Source organism: Pimephales promelas, chromosome 6, assembly GCF_988280905.1.
Source record: "Pimephales promelas chromosome 6, fPimPro1.hap1.1, whole genome shotgun sequence".
NCBI lineage: Eukaryota > Metazoa > Chordata > Actinopteri > Cypriniformes > Leuciscidae > Pimephales > Pimephales promelas.
Genome location: NC_142774.1, coordinates 34,299,659 through 34,315,725, shown reverse-complemented (window position 1 = coordinate 34,315,725; position 16,067 = coordinate 34,299,659). Strand labels below are relative to the sequence as shown.

At 34.5% G+C, this 16,067-nt stretch overlaps 1 protein-coding gene across 2 annotated transcripts; it reads left to right on the top strand.

Annotated features, from left to right (window-relative positions):
• Positions 1-19: 19 nt before the first annotated feature.
• On the top strand, positions 20-13,584 carry tmod1 (tropomodulin 1). Of its 2 annotated transcripts, XM_039670118.2 has the most exons (11): positions 20-278; positions 1,118-1,310; positions 4,609-4,765; positions 5,401-5,517; positions 6,874-6,963; positions 8,172-8,302; positions 8,416-8,523; positions 9,151-9,294; positions 9,507-9,651; positions 10,811-10,916; positions 11,977-13,584. In XM_039670118.2, exons 2-11 carry the CDS (start codon positions 1,194-1,196, stop codon positions 11,993-11,995), a joined length of 1,134 nt encoding a protein of 377 aa, XP_039526052.1. In that variant the 5' UTR covers positions 20-278; positions 1,118-1,193; the 3' UTR covers positions 11,996-13,584. The 2 variants fall into 2 exon arrangements, with proteins under 2 accessions (XP_039526052.1, XP_039526053.1); XM_039670119.2 differs by lacking the exon at positions 10,811-10,916.
• The last annotated feature ends 2,483 nt before the right edge of the window (positions 13,585-16,067 follow it).

The following is a 16,067-nucleotide window of genomic DNA, read 5'->3' as shown; positions in this document are numbered from 1 at the left end:
GCGGGGCGAATATCTGCACTACGGGTTTGTGGAAACTTAAATCGCCACCGACTACTGGACTTTGTTGAAAGAAGGCTCGAGCAGTGACTACTTTTTAATATTTAGGCTTTTTAGGCCGTGTCAAGCGTTGTTCTTCTATGAACCTTGGATTTGAGAAATCATTTCTTGAGGCTGCAGCACATTTGTGTGAAATAGCGGCTCCGAAAAGAAACCATATCTGGTCAAAGTATTCAGCTGTCACATGCGCTATATATAGTGTGGGATAAGCGCTGTCTGAAGTAAGTGAGAATGATAGAGACTCCGGCACTAACGCTTTGTTTTCATCATTGCATAGAGCCATGAATCATACAAATACGCATATTAACAGGACAGATGAAGCTCGGAGAAAATTTGATTAATAATGTAGTTTACGCTTTAAAATGTATTTTGTATTGTTTTAATGTCAGAAGTTACGTATGTATCTGAAGCAACACAGCAATTCAGACTTCATTAATTGTAGTTTTAATAACTGAAGTGGAAAAGCAATTTGTTTGAGGAGCTGTCTGGAAATGTGTACATAATAACTAGTTTATTGATTTCTCAGGCAGTATGTTAATAATAAATTTGCATTATATAGTGTAATGGAGTTTGCTGGTCAGTGTCCTTGTCTATTGGATTTACCAAGGACAATGGAGATGGTCCAAACAGCAGAGGCAGCCTTCAGTTTGACTAGTTTTCTTCTTATTAGATATATTATAAATGACTTAATGTAGGCCTATCTGTTGTTTAAGATCATAATGTACATTTTTTTTAATAAAAATTGTCATGCATTTAAAAAAAGCAAGGATAAGTTAAACATTTTGCACAGAGACATTCAAATGTTCAAGTTTTAAAAAGCAGAGCAGACTGTCCAAAGTTAAGACAAAATATTTGTGCTTTTTCTGATTGTCCAATGTTAGCAGCGTGTCCCCAGGATGAAGTACATCTGTGCTCTCCATATGATTTGAAATTGTTGAATTTGCTCAGCTTATTTCCATAATATTTCAGATTTGGGTCTGAATGTACTGTTGACAATCATAAACTTTGAGTTTAGAATATGCCTAATAATGGATATGTCTCTTATCTTGTCTTCACCAAGGTCCTGTGATTGGGGGGCTCAACTGTTCCTGCCTATCTTTTCTTCTGTCCTCTTCCTCCCTTTTATCTTATTCATCATGTTCCGTAAAGAGATGGAGAAGTACAGGGATGTGGATGAGGATGAGCTCTTGCAGAAGCTCAGTGAAGAGGAGCTCAGGAGACTTGAGGATGAACTCGAAGAGCTTGATCCTGATGTAAGTGCATTTAAAATAAGGTGACATTCGTATTCAGCATCTCACATTCGACCTTAAAAACTGCACGAATTCACACACAATTCATAAATGTGCTCGCACAGTTCAGTTATCTCTGAATACTTAGCATTATAAAAGGTTGATATCATGTTTTTATTTTATAACAAATCCTCTCTCCTGTAATTTTTGTATGTGTACTTTTAAGCTGGCACTGAAAACTATGACTGTTTTTAAAGGAGTGTTTTGTTGTGGCATTTGTTAGATTGGGCTGTTGTTTTATAATTTGGTTTGATTGGACTACGCTGTTTTACATATAATGGTGTTTGTTTGACAGGCCTGTTGTTTTCTGGTTTGTTTGTCTGAACTATTTGTCTTGAATGTGTTGTTTACTAGAGGTGATTGTTTGTCTGGACTTTATTTTGGGTTTTTTTTCCCCCTTTTATTGTATAAGGTGGTTTGTTTGACTGTTTGTTTGACTGTGTTGTTTCCTAGTATTATTTGTGTGTGTGTGTGTGTGTGTGTGTGTGTGTGTGTGTGTGTGTGTGTGTACATGATGGTGAGTGTGATGGTATATGTTTGACTGGACTGTGTTGTATCCCATTTTGTTTGTTTGGTGTTGACGATTGTTTTTCAGTGCCATTTTTTGTTTAACCCTCAAACCGTATTCACATTATAGCCCTTAATCCTGTAATTGTGGACAAATGTGGGCACAGAGGACGCAGGTGTGATCCTAATTTTTTATTTATTATAAATGTTATATCACTGTCTTTGATAAAGTTTTGTCTATCCATATATAGTGTTTTTTTTATTTTGGGGGGATTTTTGAATTTATTTACTTCAAAAAGTGCCATATTTTTTATGTAAATTATTCTTATTTTTATGTTTTTTTTTGTTTTTTTTTTTAACTACATTAAAATATCATTCCAATAAGTTCTTGGAGCTAAAACCTAAAGATGAAGTGACTTTGCTGTCACCTGGTGTCTTATTTTGGCTTATTTTACTATGCTCTAAATTACAGTTTTTCCCATTCATTTCTATGGGTGCCCATTTTTGACCCAAATACAAGATTAGAAGTTTTTTTTCACTCACTTAACATTGTAGAATTGAGTCAAAAAAATGTGTGTGTGTTCAGGAGGCAAACTTAGGAAAAGTAGCCAAGTCTTGCACCTCTCAGATCAAGCGAAGTATTTTTTTTTTAAATTATTTTGCCCACATTTGTCCAGAATACGGTTTTAGGGTTAAGCAGCAAACTTTAGTTTTGTGTTTTTGTTTGACTGGCCTGTGTTTTATCATGTTTGTTTGGCTAGACTTTTCTATTATGCATAATGTGTTTGTTTGAGTGCACTGTGTTGCTACCTAGTCTGGTATGTTTGTCTGGACTTTATTATTTCTTAGGGGTTTTTGTTCAACTTGTTTGTTTGTGTAATGGTGTTTGTTTGACTGGACTGTGTTGTAGCCCATTATGTTTTGTTTGGTGTTGGACATTGTTGTTTCAATGCCATTTTTGTTTGAGAAGCCCACTTTATTTATTTATTTATTTTTTTGTTTGTCTCGACTTTAATGTTTCTGAGTTTGTTTTGTTTTTTTCAGTTTGACAGGACTGTGTTGTTTTACAGTGGTTGGAGTGTGCAGAGTTGTATTGCACTAGCGTTTTTTTAGGGAATCCACTGTCGTCGTAAGGCTGTGGTTTTCTCTGTTGATAGTGTTCTTTTTCTAACTCAGACTACAGTTTTTTTATTTGCTCTTCAGGAATCTGGTTTCACTCCAGCATCTAAGCACTTCTTGACAGATTTAGAGACAGGCGTAGGATAAATGTCCAGCAACAGAGAAGAGGCAAAAGAGAATTTCTTCTCCTTTACTGAGCCAGAGGTGCAGAAGTTTACCATAAATACTGGTGCTGGAACAAAATTTAATCTGCTCAAATGTAACAAAAATAAACATTCTCCACCAAAGTCGAGCCTTTTCCCGAAACACTAAATTGTGCTGTAAATTTAGCCGTGGAAATCTCTACTTTAATGATTTTAAATGTCACTTTAGAATTAATTAGTCTCCATTTGCTCAATTTTATCTGCACTAGAAATAAACAATACTTAGGTGCCGTATAAAGTTCTGTTCTCTCTGAGTTCTCTTTGAAATGCTGTGTTCTGGATTCTGTCATCACATTTAACATGCGCATACGTTGACATTCCCCCACCCCCTTTATCTCTGCAGCCCTTTTTTGTGGATGTGGGCTGATAGGCCCTGACTTAAAAGAATGTTATTATTGCTTACTGTTTCAGGCGCTGATGGAGTTTGGCTTTTCAGTGTGTGGGCAGAAAGTTAGATAACCTGGGTTAGGTACACACTTCGTAAATCTAATAAAACCTGTATCAAATAGTTGCTAAAGATGGAAATTGATGGAAACTGGCTCCTTTGACTGTACTTTGGTGATGTTATTAGAATCCATCACATTTTAAGACATGGCAAATTCTTTTATTAGTGGTGCAAGGCCACTATTGTTATTGTTACTTAAACTATTCCTCCCGGACCATTTGACATCGTTTTGAATTGACACCCAAATCGATGATGTCAAATCTTAAACTACTCCACCCACACCGTTTGACATTTTCGATTTGACACCCATGAATGAGGTGTCAAATCGACCGGTTTATTAAGGAGAGGTGTGCTGTGACTTTTATAAGTGATCGGGTGTACGATGTTCGTCGAGCGGGCGATTAAATCGGCCGAAAAAATTCCGTAACATTAACATTGTTAATGACTTAACATTAGCACAAAATTTGTAAGATCATGTCTTTGGATCAGAAGGACAGAGAGACTTGGTGTTGGGCTCTTTTGACTCAGCCTATGAAGTAGCCAATAAGTAGGGACACAACTTTATAGCCTGTAGCAACCAGTTACATGACCCTAGTAACCAACATTAACAAGCAAAATCTCAGCACCAGAACACTGTAGAAACACAGATTTGGACTTTTTTGACCCAGACCGTCAAACAATCTTTAAATATCAACCCATAAACTGTATAAGCAAACACTAGTAACTATAAAGAGTACCCTAGAAACCGTACAAACACATGAATAACCTATATCTCAGCAATAGAACATCGGATAGACATGAAGGTGGGCTCGTTTGTTTCAGTTGGGAAAATCAGTTTGTAAATATCACCATGGTAACTGTGTAACCGCACCCTAGCAACCGAGTGCCGAGTTTTGCCACTGCAAGCACTCACATTTTCTTCAGGAAATTTTGTGTGCTTTTTATGAAAGTTTGATGACAAAACTAATGTTTTATGAATTGTTTTCAGAACGCACTACTGCCAGCAGGATATAGACAGAGGGATCAGACTAAAAAATCTCCAACCGGAACGTTCCAGAGAGATGATCTTCTAGCTCACCTGGAGAAACAAGCCAAAGAACATCCAGACCGAGATGATCTTGTGCCCTACACTGGCGAGAAAAGAGGTGAGAAGCGACCTGCATTTAGAACCATGGGCACTTTTGACCCTGTGAACTTATTTGTATGCTTTCATTTGTTTGTAATTTGTCCATTAATAATGTCCAAACAGTGTGTGACATGTACTGTACATCACAAATGAAGTTTTTAACTTTTCTTTAACCTGAAAGTTATAAACATTGCCATTAGACTGACTTTTCCAGCTTTTTGTTCGACATTTTGTAGTGAAATGGCATTTAAAAAAAACTACTTTAACTAATAAAAATTTGACATCAATTTTATGAATCTAAATTAGAGATTGTATTTTACCTGTTTTGCATAACATGAAGAAATTACAGCTTGAAATGATGCACAATAATACTGTTCACAAGTACCTTTTAATTGTCTTCATTTTCTACAGTACCAATCTCTCTTAAATGTTTTCCATGTCTCTGTCTCATTTATGCATCAAACTTGTTTTTCACTTAAAGTATTATCTCCTTTATTTAAAAGTATACTGACATTTTGAAATTTGTTTTTTTGGGGCAAAATCATGATTCAAAAATCATTGAAATGATGACACATGTACAGTAGGACAGTCATAATTTTAGCAAAAATAAAGGCATTTTTCCCTCACTCTCTGTTTCTGTACGTATGTATGTAGGAAAGGTGTGGCAGCCTAAGACAAAAGTGGACCCTATCCTTGAAGATGTCACTCTGGAGCCTGAACTAGAAGAGGCGCTATCTAGTGCAACCGATGCAGAATTGTGCGACATAGCAGGTAAAGTGTAATGTTACCAATTTAATTCCTGTATAGACTGTACTTTTTTGAATCCAAGACACCATTTTATGAAATAAATTCTAAAATTGTATTTTTAAATATATAATTCTGACTTTATATGGGTATGCACATAACCCGTAATGGAGTTTAAAGAATCTAGTTTTTACTGTTATTTTGTAACCTCACTTAATCTTTATTAAGGCATAATTAAATTCAGTTCACTCATTTTAATATTAATTCTTATTCATATGAATCGATCCATCTGTAATTTCATTGACTAATTTGAACTTCCTCTGTGTGTGTCTATCTCACAATGTGCCTCTGTCTGGTCTGTCCTTTAGTCCTCTCTCATTCCTAATTCTCTTTGTCCTCACCCCTGCTCCACCGTTTCTAAGCCACGGATCACTCCAGTAGGTTCATTTGCAACATTGTGTGCTGCTCTAACATTTCCAGAATGTTTCTTATACATTAGCTGAAAATTTGCATGGGATGTTCAGCATATTGTTATCTGCATGATGATTTAAGTGTTATTTCAAGGTTGCTTTAACCAAAAATGAAAACTGTTATGTACTAGTCATGATGTTCCATACTCCTTTCCTTTCCTTTCCTTTCCTTTCCTGTATACTTGAGCTGTATAGGAAAGGGCAGCATGAACATTCTTCAAAATGTCTTATTTTGTGTTTCACGAAGAAACAAAATCATAAAGATTTAGAACAACAGGGTAAATGATTCCTTTTTTATTTTTTAAGTGAACTTGTCCTTGACGTGTGAGTTCTTTTTCTTTCATAACAATGACTCATCCTTGTGCACTAAGGACACTTGGCTACCAAAAAAGGGGAACAGCTTTTTCTGCCGGCTAAAAAAAAAAAAAAAAAAAAAAAGACCTTTCAACTGTCAGCTACTTGCTGTACTCCCATTTAAAATGATGGAGTGGTTTCCCTAAAAATGAGGTCAATTGGTTTTTTTCCCCTTTGGGATCATGTTTCAAAAACAGCAGGATTTAAAGAGTTGGCTTAACAGTCTGAACATCTTATGTGTACAGACCGACTACAGCTTCATATGGGAATGAGGTTAGTTCAGTTGTCTTTGGCCCACTGTCAACTGTCAGATACAGCATACATTCCCGACTTGCTATTTAGATGTTTTGTGGTCCTTTTTCATTTTTTATCTAGTTAATTTGATGCCATTACTGTTCTGCTTGAGATATTTTCATCAGGTAAATGTGAATGATTTTCAGTTGATACCTTGGAAAACATGATTTTACTTGATTTACATGAACAAGTCATAAATAGCAAACACTGATGTTTCATTCAGAGGATCGTGTATATAAATTTGAAAAAATGTCTCTTGCTGCAGCCATCTTGGGCATGCACACACTGATGAGCAACCAGCAATATTATGAAGCACTGGCCAGCAGTACTATCGTCAACAAACAGGGTTTGAACAGTAAGTAAATACAGCACTTATCCTGTAATGGTTTTGTCTGGTTTGAAGCTTTATATTTGTCTAATTGATTGTTTTATGATCAATCAAGTTTTGCCATTAGTATTGGTTTGTGTTTGCACTGTATTCTTTAATCAGAAGTAACTGTAAAATACAATTTAAATATTAGTACAAGTTATATATTATAGTATATTGGATACAGTTAGGTTGAAAGTGCTTGGAAACTTAAGGCACACTGTAAAAACAAATAATGATAATAAAGAAATTCCTGTTAAATTCAAATAACTGGCAGCTGTGGTTGGCCATAAAAAATAAATACTGTGAAAATGTTTACAGGGATGCCTGCATACAACTTAAAACCATTAAGTGATATAATGTTAACTTACCTACTTTAACTACCAAAATCTACCTTTTTACCTTTAATAATCACCACAATAATACAGGTGGCACAATTGAAAGCCACATGATAGTTCATTGTAAGTGGCACGTTCCTAAACATGGTCAATGCTTGACATAGGGTCATACGTGCAAAGACAAATCACCATCGGGGTAACACACTTACTGTAATGCTAATATAATACAATAAACTAAATGACATAAAATATAGTTTAAAACGCACTAATGTACATTACCGATAACAAATATGAAGTAAAATATCTATGCTGTATATGTAATGTGTAATGTTAAACCATTTACAGTTTGTCTCCGTATTGTAAGGTATAACATAGTCAACCAATTAACATGTTTTACTGTAGCATTTTTTACAGTATTTCTTTCTCTTAAAATCGCAAACATTTTTTACACTGCACCTTTAAACATGCCTGTATGTCAAATGCAAAACATCAAACCATGTGGTATAATTTATAAACAAATTATGCTCGACCTTTCATTTTTTTAAAGGACATTTCTGCAAATACTTTTAACCAGTTGCTCTTCAGGTAGAGAGAACTTAGTTTGATATTTAGTTATGTAACGTTATTGATATTTAGTTATGTAACACAATTTGAATCTTGAATGCATTGTCAGTTTGGATAAAAGTATCTGCCAAATATGCATGTAAAATGTAAATAAATGTACAAACCCATGCATCTGTAATGTGTCTTGGGACCACGTTAAATAGGTGTGTGCCATTTGATATAGTATTGTGTTATATATATCTGGCACTGACTGAACCACATGATTTGTAATTCAGAGTTGTATTATAAACACAGGTGTAATCCAGTGCACTCAGTATAAGCCAGTGCCAGATGAACAGCCCAATGACACAGATGTAGAGGAAACACTACAGAGAATCAAAAGCAATGATCCAGATCTTATTGAGGTCAACCTAAATAACATCAAGGTGCTACTTTCACTCTTTTGTTTACGCTTTCTGTTAAATAGTGTGTTTTTATGCCGTTTTGATGGTTTGACCTTTTGTGTGTTCCCTTTTTCTTTTTTTCTGGTGATATGTAGAATATCCCAATCCCGACTTTGAGAGCGTATGCTGAAGCTCTTAAAGGGAACAGTGTTGTGGAGCGCCTGAGCATCGTGGGCACCAGAAGTAACGATCCTGTAGCATTTGTGAGTTAAAAAAGCACACTCATTCTCAAAGTTTAGATTTTTAAAATAATTAAAATAAGAAATTATAATTTCCATGAGGAAAATGCAGCCTGGAATTGTGACCCATGACAATTAAGCACATTACTGTAATACTAAATAATAATAATAATAATAATAATAATAATAAAATTATATATATATATCTATATATATATATATATATATATATATATATATATATACACACACACACACACACATTGAATCCAGAATGCAATTTTTATATATATATATATATATGTGTGTGTGTGTGTGTGTAAATATTTTCTCAAAAATATTAAGCAGCACAGCCATTTTTAAATGTGGTCATAATAAGAAACGTTACCTGAGCACCAAATCAGTTGGATCATGTGACACTGAAGTCTGGAGAAATAATGCTTAATTCAGCTTTGTCATCACATGATTAATTTGAAATTTGAAAATATATTAAAATAGAAAAAAAAAACATTTTACATTGTAGTAATATTTCACAATTTTACAGTTTTTACTATATTTTAGATAAAATGCAGTCTTGGTGAGCATAAAAATCTTACTGAGCCCAAACATTCGAACGGTAGTGTAGATGCGTTTAATGTTGTTGGTTCCCAGGCACTAGCAGACATGCTGAAAGTGAACACCATTTTGAAGAGTCTAAATGTGGAGTCAAACTTCATTACTGGAGCTGGAGTTCTTGCACTCGTGGAATCCTTAAAGAGCAACACTACACTGCAGGAGCTAAAGATTGACAACCAGGTACGCTCACACACACATACACACATACACATACACAGAATTAAGTTATATAAAGGTCTGAGCCCTTATCGATGAGGTCAGGGGTTCCGTCTGAAGGTAATGATGATGGAGGGGCAAATGAAGCCAAGTGGTAGAACTGGTTTAAAAGAGTTATTGCATTATATCCTGTGTTAATATCTTACATGTATATTATCTGTGTATGTGTGATACAGAGCCAGCCTTTGGGTAATAAGGTTGAGATGGAGATAGCTAACATTTTGGAGAAGAACACTACTCTGTTGAAATTTGGATACCATTTCACCCAGCAGGGCCCACGCTTGCGTGGATCTAATGCCATGATGAGCAACAATGACCTTGGTAAGAAATACATGCTCTGATGCTGTCAGATTTATTTTTTATATGTGTATTTTCAGAATTAAAATTGATTGTTGTTGTTTTTTGTGTGTGTGTGTGTGTGTGTGTGTGTGTGTGCTGGATGTGCTGAAATGGGTACAATCCATTTAAAAAAGTGTTTCCAGGCTTCTCTTATGCTGACCGAAGCTACATTTATTTGGTCAAACATGCAGTATAAACAGCAATATTGTGAAATCTTATTACAATTGATGGCAAAGTTGAATTTTCAGAAACATGTCATATTATTATTAAAGGGATGGTTTTCCCAAAAATGAAAATTCTGTCAGTATTTACTCACCCTCATGTTGTTCCAACCCTGTAAGACCTTCGTTCACCTTCGGGACACAAATTAAGATATTTTTGATGAAATCTGAGAGCTGGATCACTCCTCCATACTAGTCCATAGGCTTCTTGAGGGATTGAAACTTGCCGGCCTCGAAAAGTTATTTAAGACATCGTTAAAATAGTCCAAGTAACTACAGTGGCTCAATCTTAACTTTATCAAGTGACAAGAATAATTTTTGTGAGCAAAAAATAAACAAAAATAACGACTTTATTTCAACTATTCATGGCCCTTGAGTCAGTTCACTAGTTTAATCGTTTGTGACTCTACGCTATGACACTACGTGAACTGACTAGAGGCCCAAAGAGAAGGAAATTAATAGTTGAAATTAAAGTCGTTATTTTTGTTTGTTTTTGACCACAAAAAGTGTTCTCGTCACTTGATAAAGTTAAGATTGAGCCACTGAAGTCACTTGGACTATTTTAACGATGTCTTTAGTAACTTTCCAGGCTGGCAAGTTTCAATCCCTGAAGAAGCCTATGGACTAGTATGGAGGAGTGATCCAGCTCTCAGATTTATTAAAAAATATCTTAATTTGTTTTCCAAAAGATGAACGAAGGTCTTACGGGGCTGGACGGTAAGTAAATACTGACAGAATTTTTGGAAAAAAGAAAAAGAAAATAGAAAAAAGAACAGCATTTATTTGAAATTAAAATGTCAATTTTTATCAATGCAGTCTTCCTTGATAAAAGTATTAATGTCTTTTAAAAATCGTCATACTGGCCCAAATCGAATGGTATTGTAAGTATTGGTGTGTTCATGCCATGTATGTATTTACAGCACGTGTAGTTCGGTCGGACACAGATGGCGCGATCACATTCACTCTGTCGGTCCCTGAGCTGGAAAGAGCCTTCTGTAAAAAGTTCAAGTTCACATCAAAATCCAAGTAAACAGAGTCTTGCCCTCCTTCTCTCACTCAGGGCACTACCTGCTGTCTTTTTGCTCTTATTTAAGCCTTTTCGCAATTCCTCAAGTCTATGGATCGTTATGAACTTTTCCTCAAGCTCCCTTATGCCGCTTCAGCATCTCCACTACTGCATTTCCCTCCATCAAAGTGAATTCAAAACCTGAAATCATTATCTGCTTGTTTCTTGATTGTTTTGTTTGTCTGTGCTGTTGTTGTTGGCTTGTCTTTAGGTTTTCAGGTTTAGTCTTTTCTTTCTTCTGCATAGAGAGAGTATTCTGATGCCAAATCTACATAAACATTATTGAAAATGGCCTCTGGCTTGCTGTGCATGCAGAGCTTTTTCTTTAAGGAATAGTTCTCCCCAAATTATGATTATTTTTCCAAACGCATATGGCTTTCTTTAAAAGAAGGAGAATTAACAGAATGCCTCAACTGATTGGGGACTGGAGCTTTTGAGCTCTAAAAAGCACCATAAAAGTAGGCCATTTGACCCACGCTATATTGAAAGCCATTTGAAGCCATACAAATTGCTCTTTTTAAGTGAGTGAACTATTCCTTTAATTGCAATTTCCAATTTCTGTCTGTGCTATCTACAAATGCAATAAGGATTTCCCAATGTCTACCATAAAGTTGTTATGAGAAATTGGAAGAATGTCCTTTTAATAGTCTAAAATAAATCAGAAATGTATTGTTTTCCAGCAAAAAAAAAAAAAAATGCATGTATGAATTCATAGCATTAATGCAGCTACATTATGTTTTTTTTATAAGGCAGTTAGTTTAGCACATTCTTTCATTTTATGTTAAATGTTTAGAAAATATTTGACATTTCTTAAATGTTTTTAAATTATTTACTTGTATAAAAAACATTAAGAATTTAAAGAAATGATGTGAGGCTAGTGAAAATTCTGAAAGGGCAAGTAAAAGCCCTAAAAGTAAAAACAAAGCAGAACATCAAATCTTTATTATTGAACCCTTTGTAGGCTGTTATAATGAAAGCATAATTCCTATGTCCTCAACCCTTTTTTGTTTGTGTGTGCAGTAAGAAAGAGAAGGCTTGAAGGAGGGCCCATCTTTCCTAAATGTCGGACAAACGTGTAGCAGCAGCAGCAGTGGGAGAACACTCTATGGCCTGGGACCTGCACCAGTATACTGTACATCACATCATATCGCACCCCATCTCAACCCATATATCCTCCCCCCATTTCTGTCCCTTTTACAGGTAACCCAAACCCACAGGGCCATCTAAAGAAAACATGTTTAATTCAAAGCCCCAAAAACCCAAAGGTACCACACTACTCTGTACTATGTTTACCAGACACAGTTACTCATGGCAGAGCGTTTTATAAATGTGTAAACTACCTGCCATAACATTAGTTGGGAAAAATCACCTACTTGTTGATTAGATGAAAATGGCGCTCGGTTTCTCAGCTGAAATAATTTTCTTGCTGTAAACAGTTTGACCTTAAAGGCTGGCATATTGCTGTGTTTGGATGCACACCAAGAGCATCAAACCTTCAACTTGACTGATTGTAGCTGTGGTTTGCCTTCGCCGGGACAGTTTGAGTCTCACTATAGTGGTAGTCCTCACGCACGTCGCATAGAAGTGATTTTTCATTTGGGATATGCTGTAATTGACATGTTTTCTCTCTTTAAATTTTAAACTGGTTAATTTGTCGCTCTACAAATGAATTGTTGGAAAGTCACTGTATTGTGGTTTCTAGTATGCGCATTTGACTCTAGAATCATGTGAGCTCCACTATGCGGCGAATACCATTGGAAGTGCATTGTTGGTCCATATTTGTCGCCTCAAATCACCAACTCACATTGAAAATTAAGTCAGTATGAATAATGAATGTACCTTTCATTATTAGTCAGCTGAAAGCAGCACAACGTCTAAGCTCTATGTATAGGCACTGCTCCACCTTTATGAAATTATTTATAGATTTTATCATTTTTGTTTGATGCGAGAAAACATCTTTCATGTTCAGGACAAGTATTTAATTTTCTACAATTAGCAATAATATCTCTCTTTTAATATACTAACAGTCTCTCTCTATGATAACCACTTATTATAAAATTAATTTGATGGACATGTAGACGGTGTTCCCTGTAAGTGTTCCTCAAATGCTTTTTTCTCTCGAGTGAGGATCATAACACACAATAGAAAATTTGTCATAAAACTATAAGTATTACTGTCTATGCCTGCTCTCACGAAGTAACGTGTTTTTTTTTTTACACTTTATTAGAATGGTATGAAGCATGGAAAAAGGTTTTTGCATTTGTTGTCTGAACACACACACACCAAACAAAATCTGGACACTATTCAAAGAAGTTAAATGGTCCTGAAAAAAATAGCCACACTTGTATTGTTTGCGGTCAAAAATGACCGCTTTGGAATTAAATGTGAGACGAATTTCATCTAATGGAAATGTTGTTATTGAGAACAAACAAATTCTTACCGAAAGCTAACTTGATTTTTCTCACAGTTTTAGAATGTTTTGGAAAATATTTCATATAACAAATTTAAAATGGTATTTTTAAAAAGAGACCAAACTTAAGTCTGAGGCTGAGCTCCAAAGCATTGAATATTTATGACTGTTTAAGTTGGAAATTAAATTTTCAGGTCCATGCTCAAAAAATGAATAAATGAATTATAACTACTGCATATATATAATTTAGTACCATAAAAAACCTCAAAAAATATTAAATAAAAAATAAAATAAAACTTAAATAAAAATTAAAAACTAGAATATAGTACAATCATTTCATTGAAATAATAATTTTAACAATAAATCAGTCATTTTTGACACGCGAACAGTTCCAGATGGATGTGCAGCAATTTTCTCCTGAATTCTCATTATAGTAATGTTTTTACTGTAAATAAAAGGTGTCATCCAAGATGTCCAAGTCTTTCTTTCTTTAATCGAAAAGAAATTAAGGTTTTTGATGAAAACATTCTAGGATTTTTCTCCATATAATGGACTTCAATGGGAACCAAACGGTTGAAGGTCCAAAAAACCGTTTCAGTGAAGCTTCATAGGGCATTAACTGACACCAGACGATGATTAAGGGTCTCATCTAGCGAATCGATCGGTCATTTACAAAATAAATGAAAAAGTTTACGTTTTATAATCACAATTGCTCGCCTTGCTCTGTTCTGTGATGTGCCTTCGTGACTCGCGCGTTCATCAAAATGAACAAATCTTTTTTGAAATGGCAGATTATTTCACAAGATAAGACCCTTATTCATCTTCTAGTGTCGTTTAGAAGCCCCTTGTAGCTGCACTGAAACTGTTTTTTGGACCTTGAACCATTTGGTTCCCATTGAAGTCCATTATATGGAGAAAATCCCTGAATGTTTTCATCAAAAACCTTAATTTCTTTTCGATTAAAGAAAGAAAGACTTGGATATCTTGGATGACATGGGGGTGAGTAAATTATCAGCAAAAGTTTTTTTTAAAGTGAACTACTCCTTTAACTTGTTTTTGAGATAAAATGTGACCTGGTCATTTCTTGGCAGTTTTCATGAGACTAGGCATTTGCAATCTAGCTTGTGCAGTGATTTAGCAGGGCATGTGTGTTTTTGTGTTTTTCTCATATATTTGTTCGTGATCAGGCCTTACTCATTTTGCACTCTCCCGGCACAGTAAAAGTCTGTATGTTTTATGGATGTAAACATTTTCCTACTGTTTAAAGGACAGAACGTTTATAGGACTTTGTCTTGTTCAGAACCAAAAAGGGAAAATTCACTGTTGATTGTCTTGTCCCGTGTTTGGAAGCAGGCCCATAATGATTGCCATAGAGTGCCTGGGCTGGTGCACATAATGTACATTTTGTTAGTGCACCTTACTGTATGTGGTTTATTGAGTAAATAAAGATTGAAAAAGTTGCGTTGAAATGTTGCCCTCAGCAGAAAGGTTTTTTTTTAATGATCACATGCATACCGGGAATGCTAGTTAAATATTTATGCTCATAAAAGTTTGACGAACAGTGCCACTTTATGGTTTAGTGTATTAATGGTGGCTGCATATTTTAGATACAAAGAATCTGTGTTGGTATCATTTGAAACTGTGTTTTTTGTGATTTCGTCAAAAGTTTATAATGTGATTTGTTTAATGTCAATTTTAGTTTACAGCAGTGTGAAATTTAGATTAACATGCAAGTACATATACACTACTATTTGATAGTTTGGAGTCAGTAAGATTTCTTTTAATGTTTTTGAAAGAAGTCGCACAATAGCTGAAAATATAGTAAAACAGAAATATTGTAAAATATGATTACAGTTTAAAATAGCTGATTTCTATTTTAATATATTTTTCAGGGTCACATGATCCTTCAGAAATCATTCTATTAGATTTATTGCTTTTAATTTTCTTCGACTTTCTATCAGTTTAAAGTAGGACTGTCAAAAGATTAATCACAATTAATCGCATCCAAAATAAAAGTTTCTGTTTACATAATGATTACTTAAGATATTAGGCAAATTGAGAGACTGTAATATACACCGATCAAAAGTTCGATGTTTCAGATTTTTTTTCGAAAGAAATGAATACTTGTATTCAGCAAGAATGCTTTAAACTAGGGCTGTCAAATGATTAATCGCGATTAATCGCATCCAAAATAAAAGTTTGTGTTTACATAATATATGTGCACTGTGTATAATTATAATATATATATATATTTAAGAAATATTTTCATGTATACACTGTAAATACATTTATATATAATTTATTTTATATATAAATATAAATATTTTATATATAAATATTTTTTTCTTAAATATATACAAGCCTGTGTCAGTATTTTTATATATATATATATATATAATTATACACAGTACACCCACATATATTATGTAAACACAAACTTTTATTTTGGATGCGATTAATCGCGATTAATCGTTTGACAGCCCTAGTTTAAAGCATTCTTGCTGAAGTATTAATTTTTTTTCGAAAAAAATCCGAAACACCGAACTTTTGATCGGTGTATATATATTACAGTCTCTCAATTTGCCTAATATCTGTTCATAAAATCAAACATACATCATGCTAACTACACATTTCCTCTTAAAATTTCAATATCCCAAGTTACATTAAATTGAGTTTTCAGTATTGAGAGACAAACACTAGA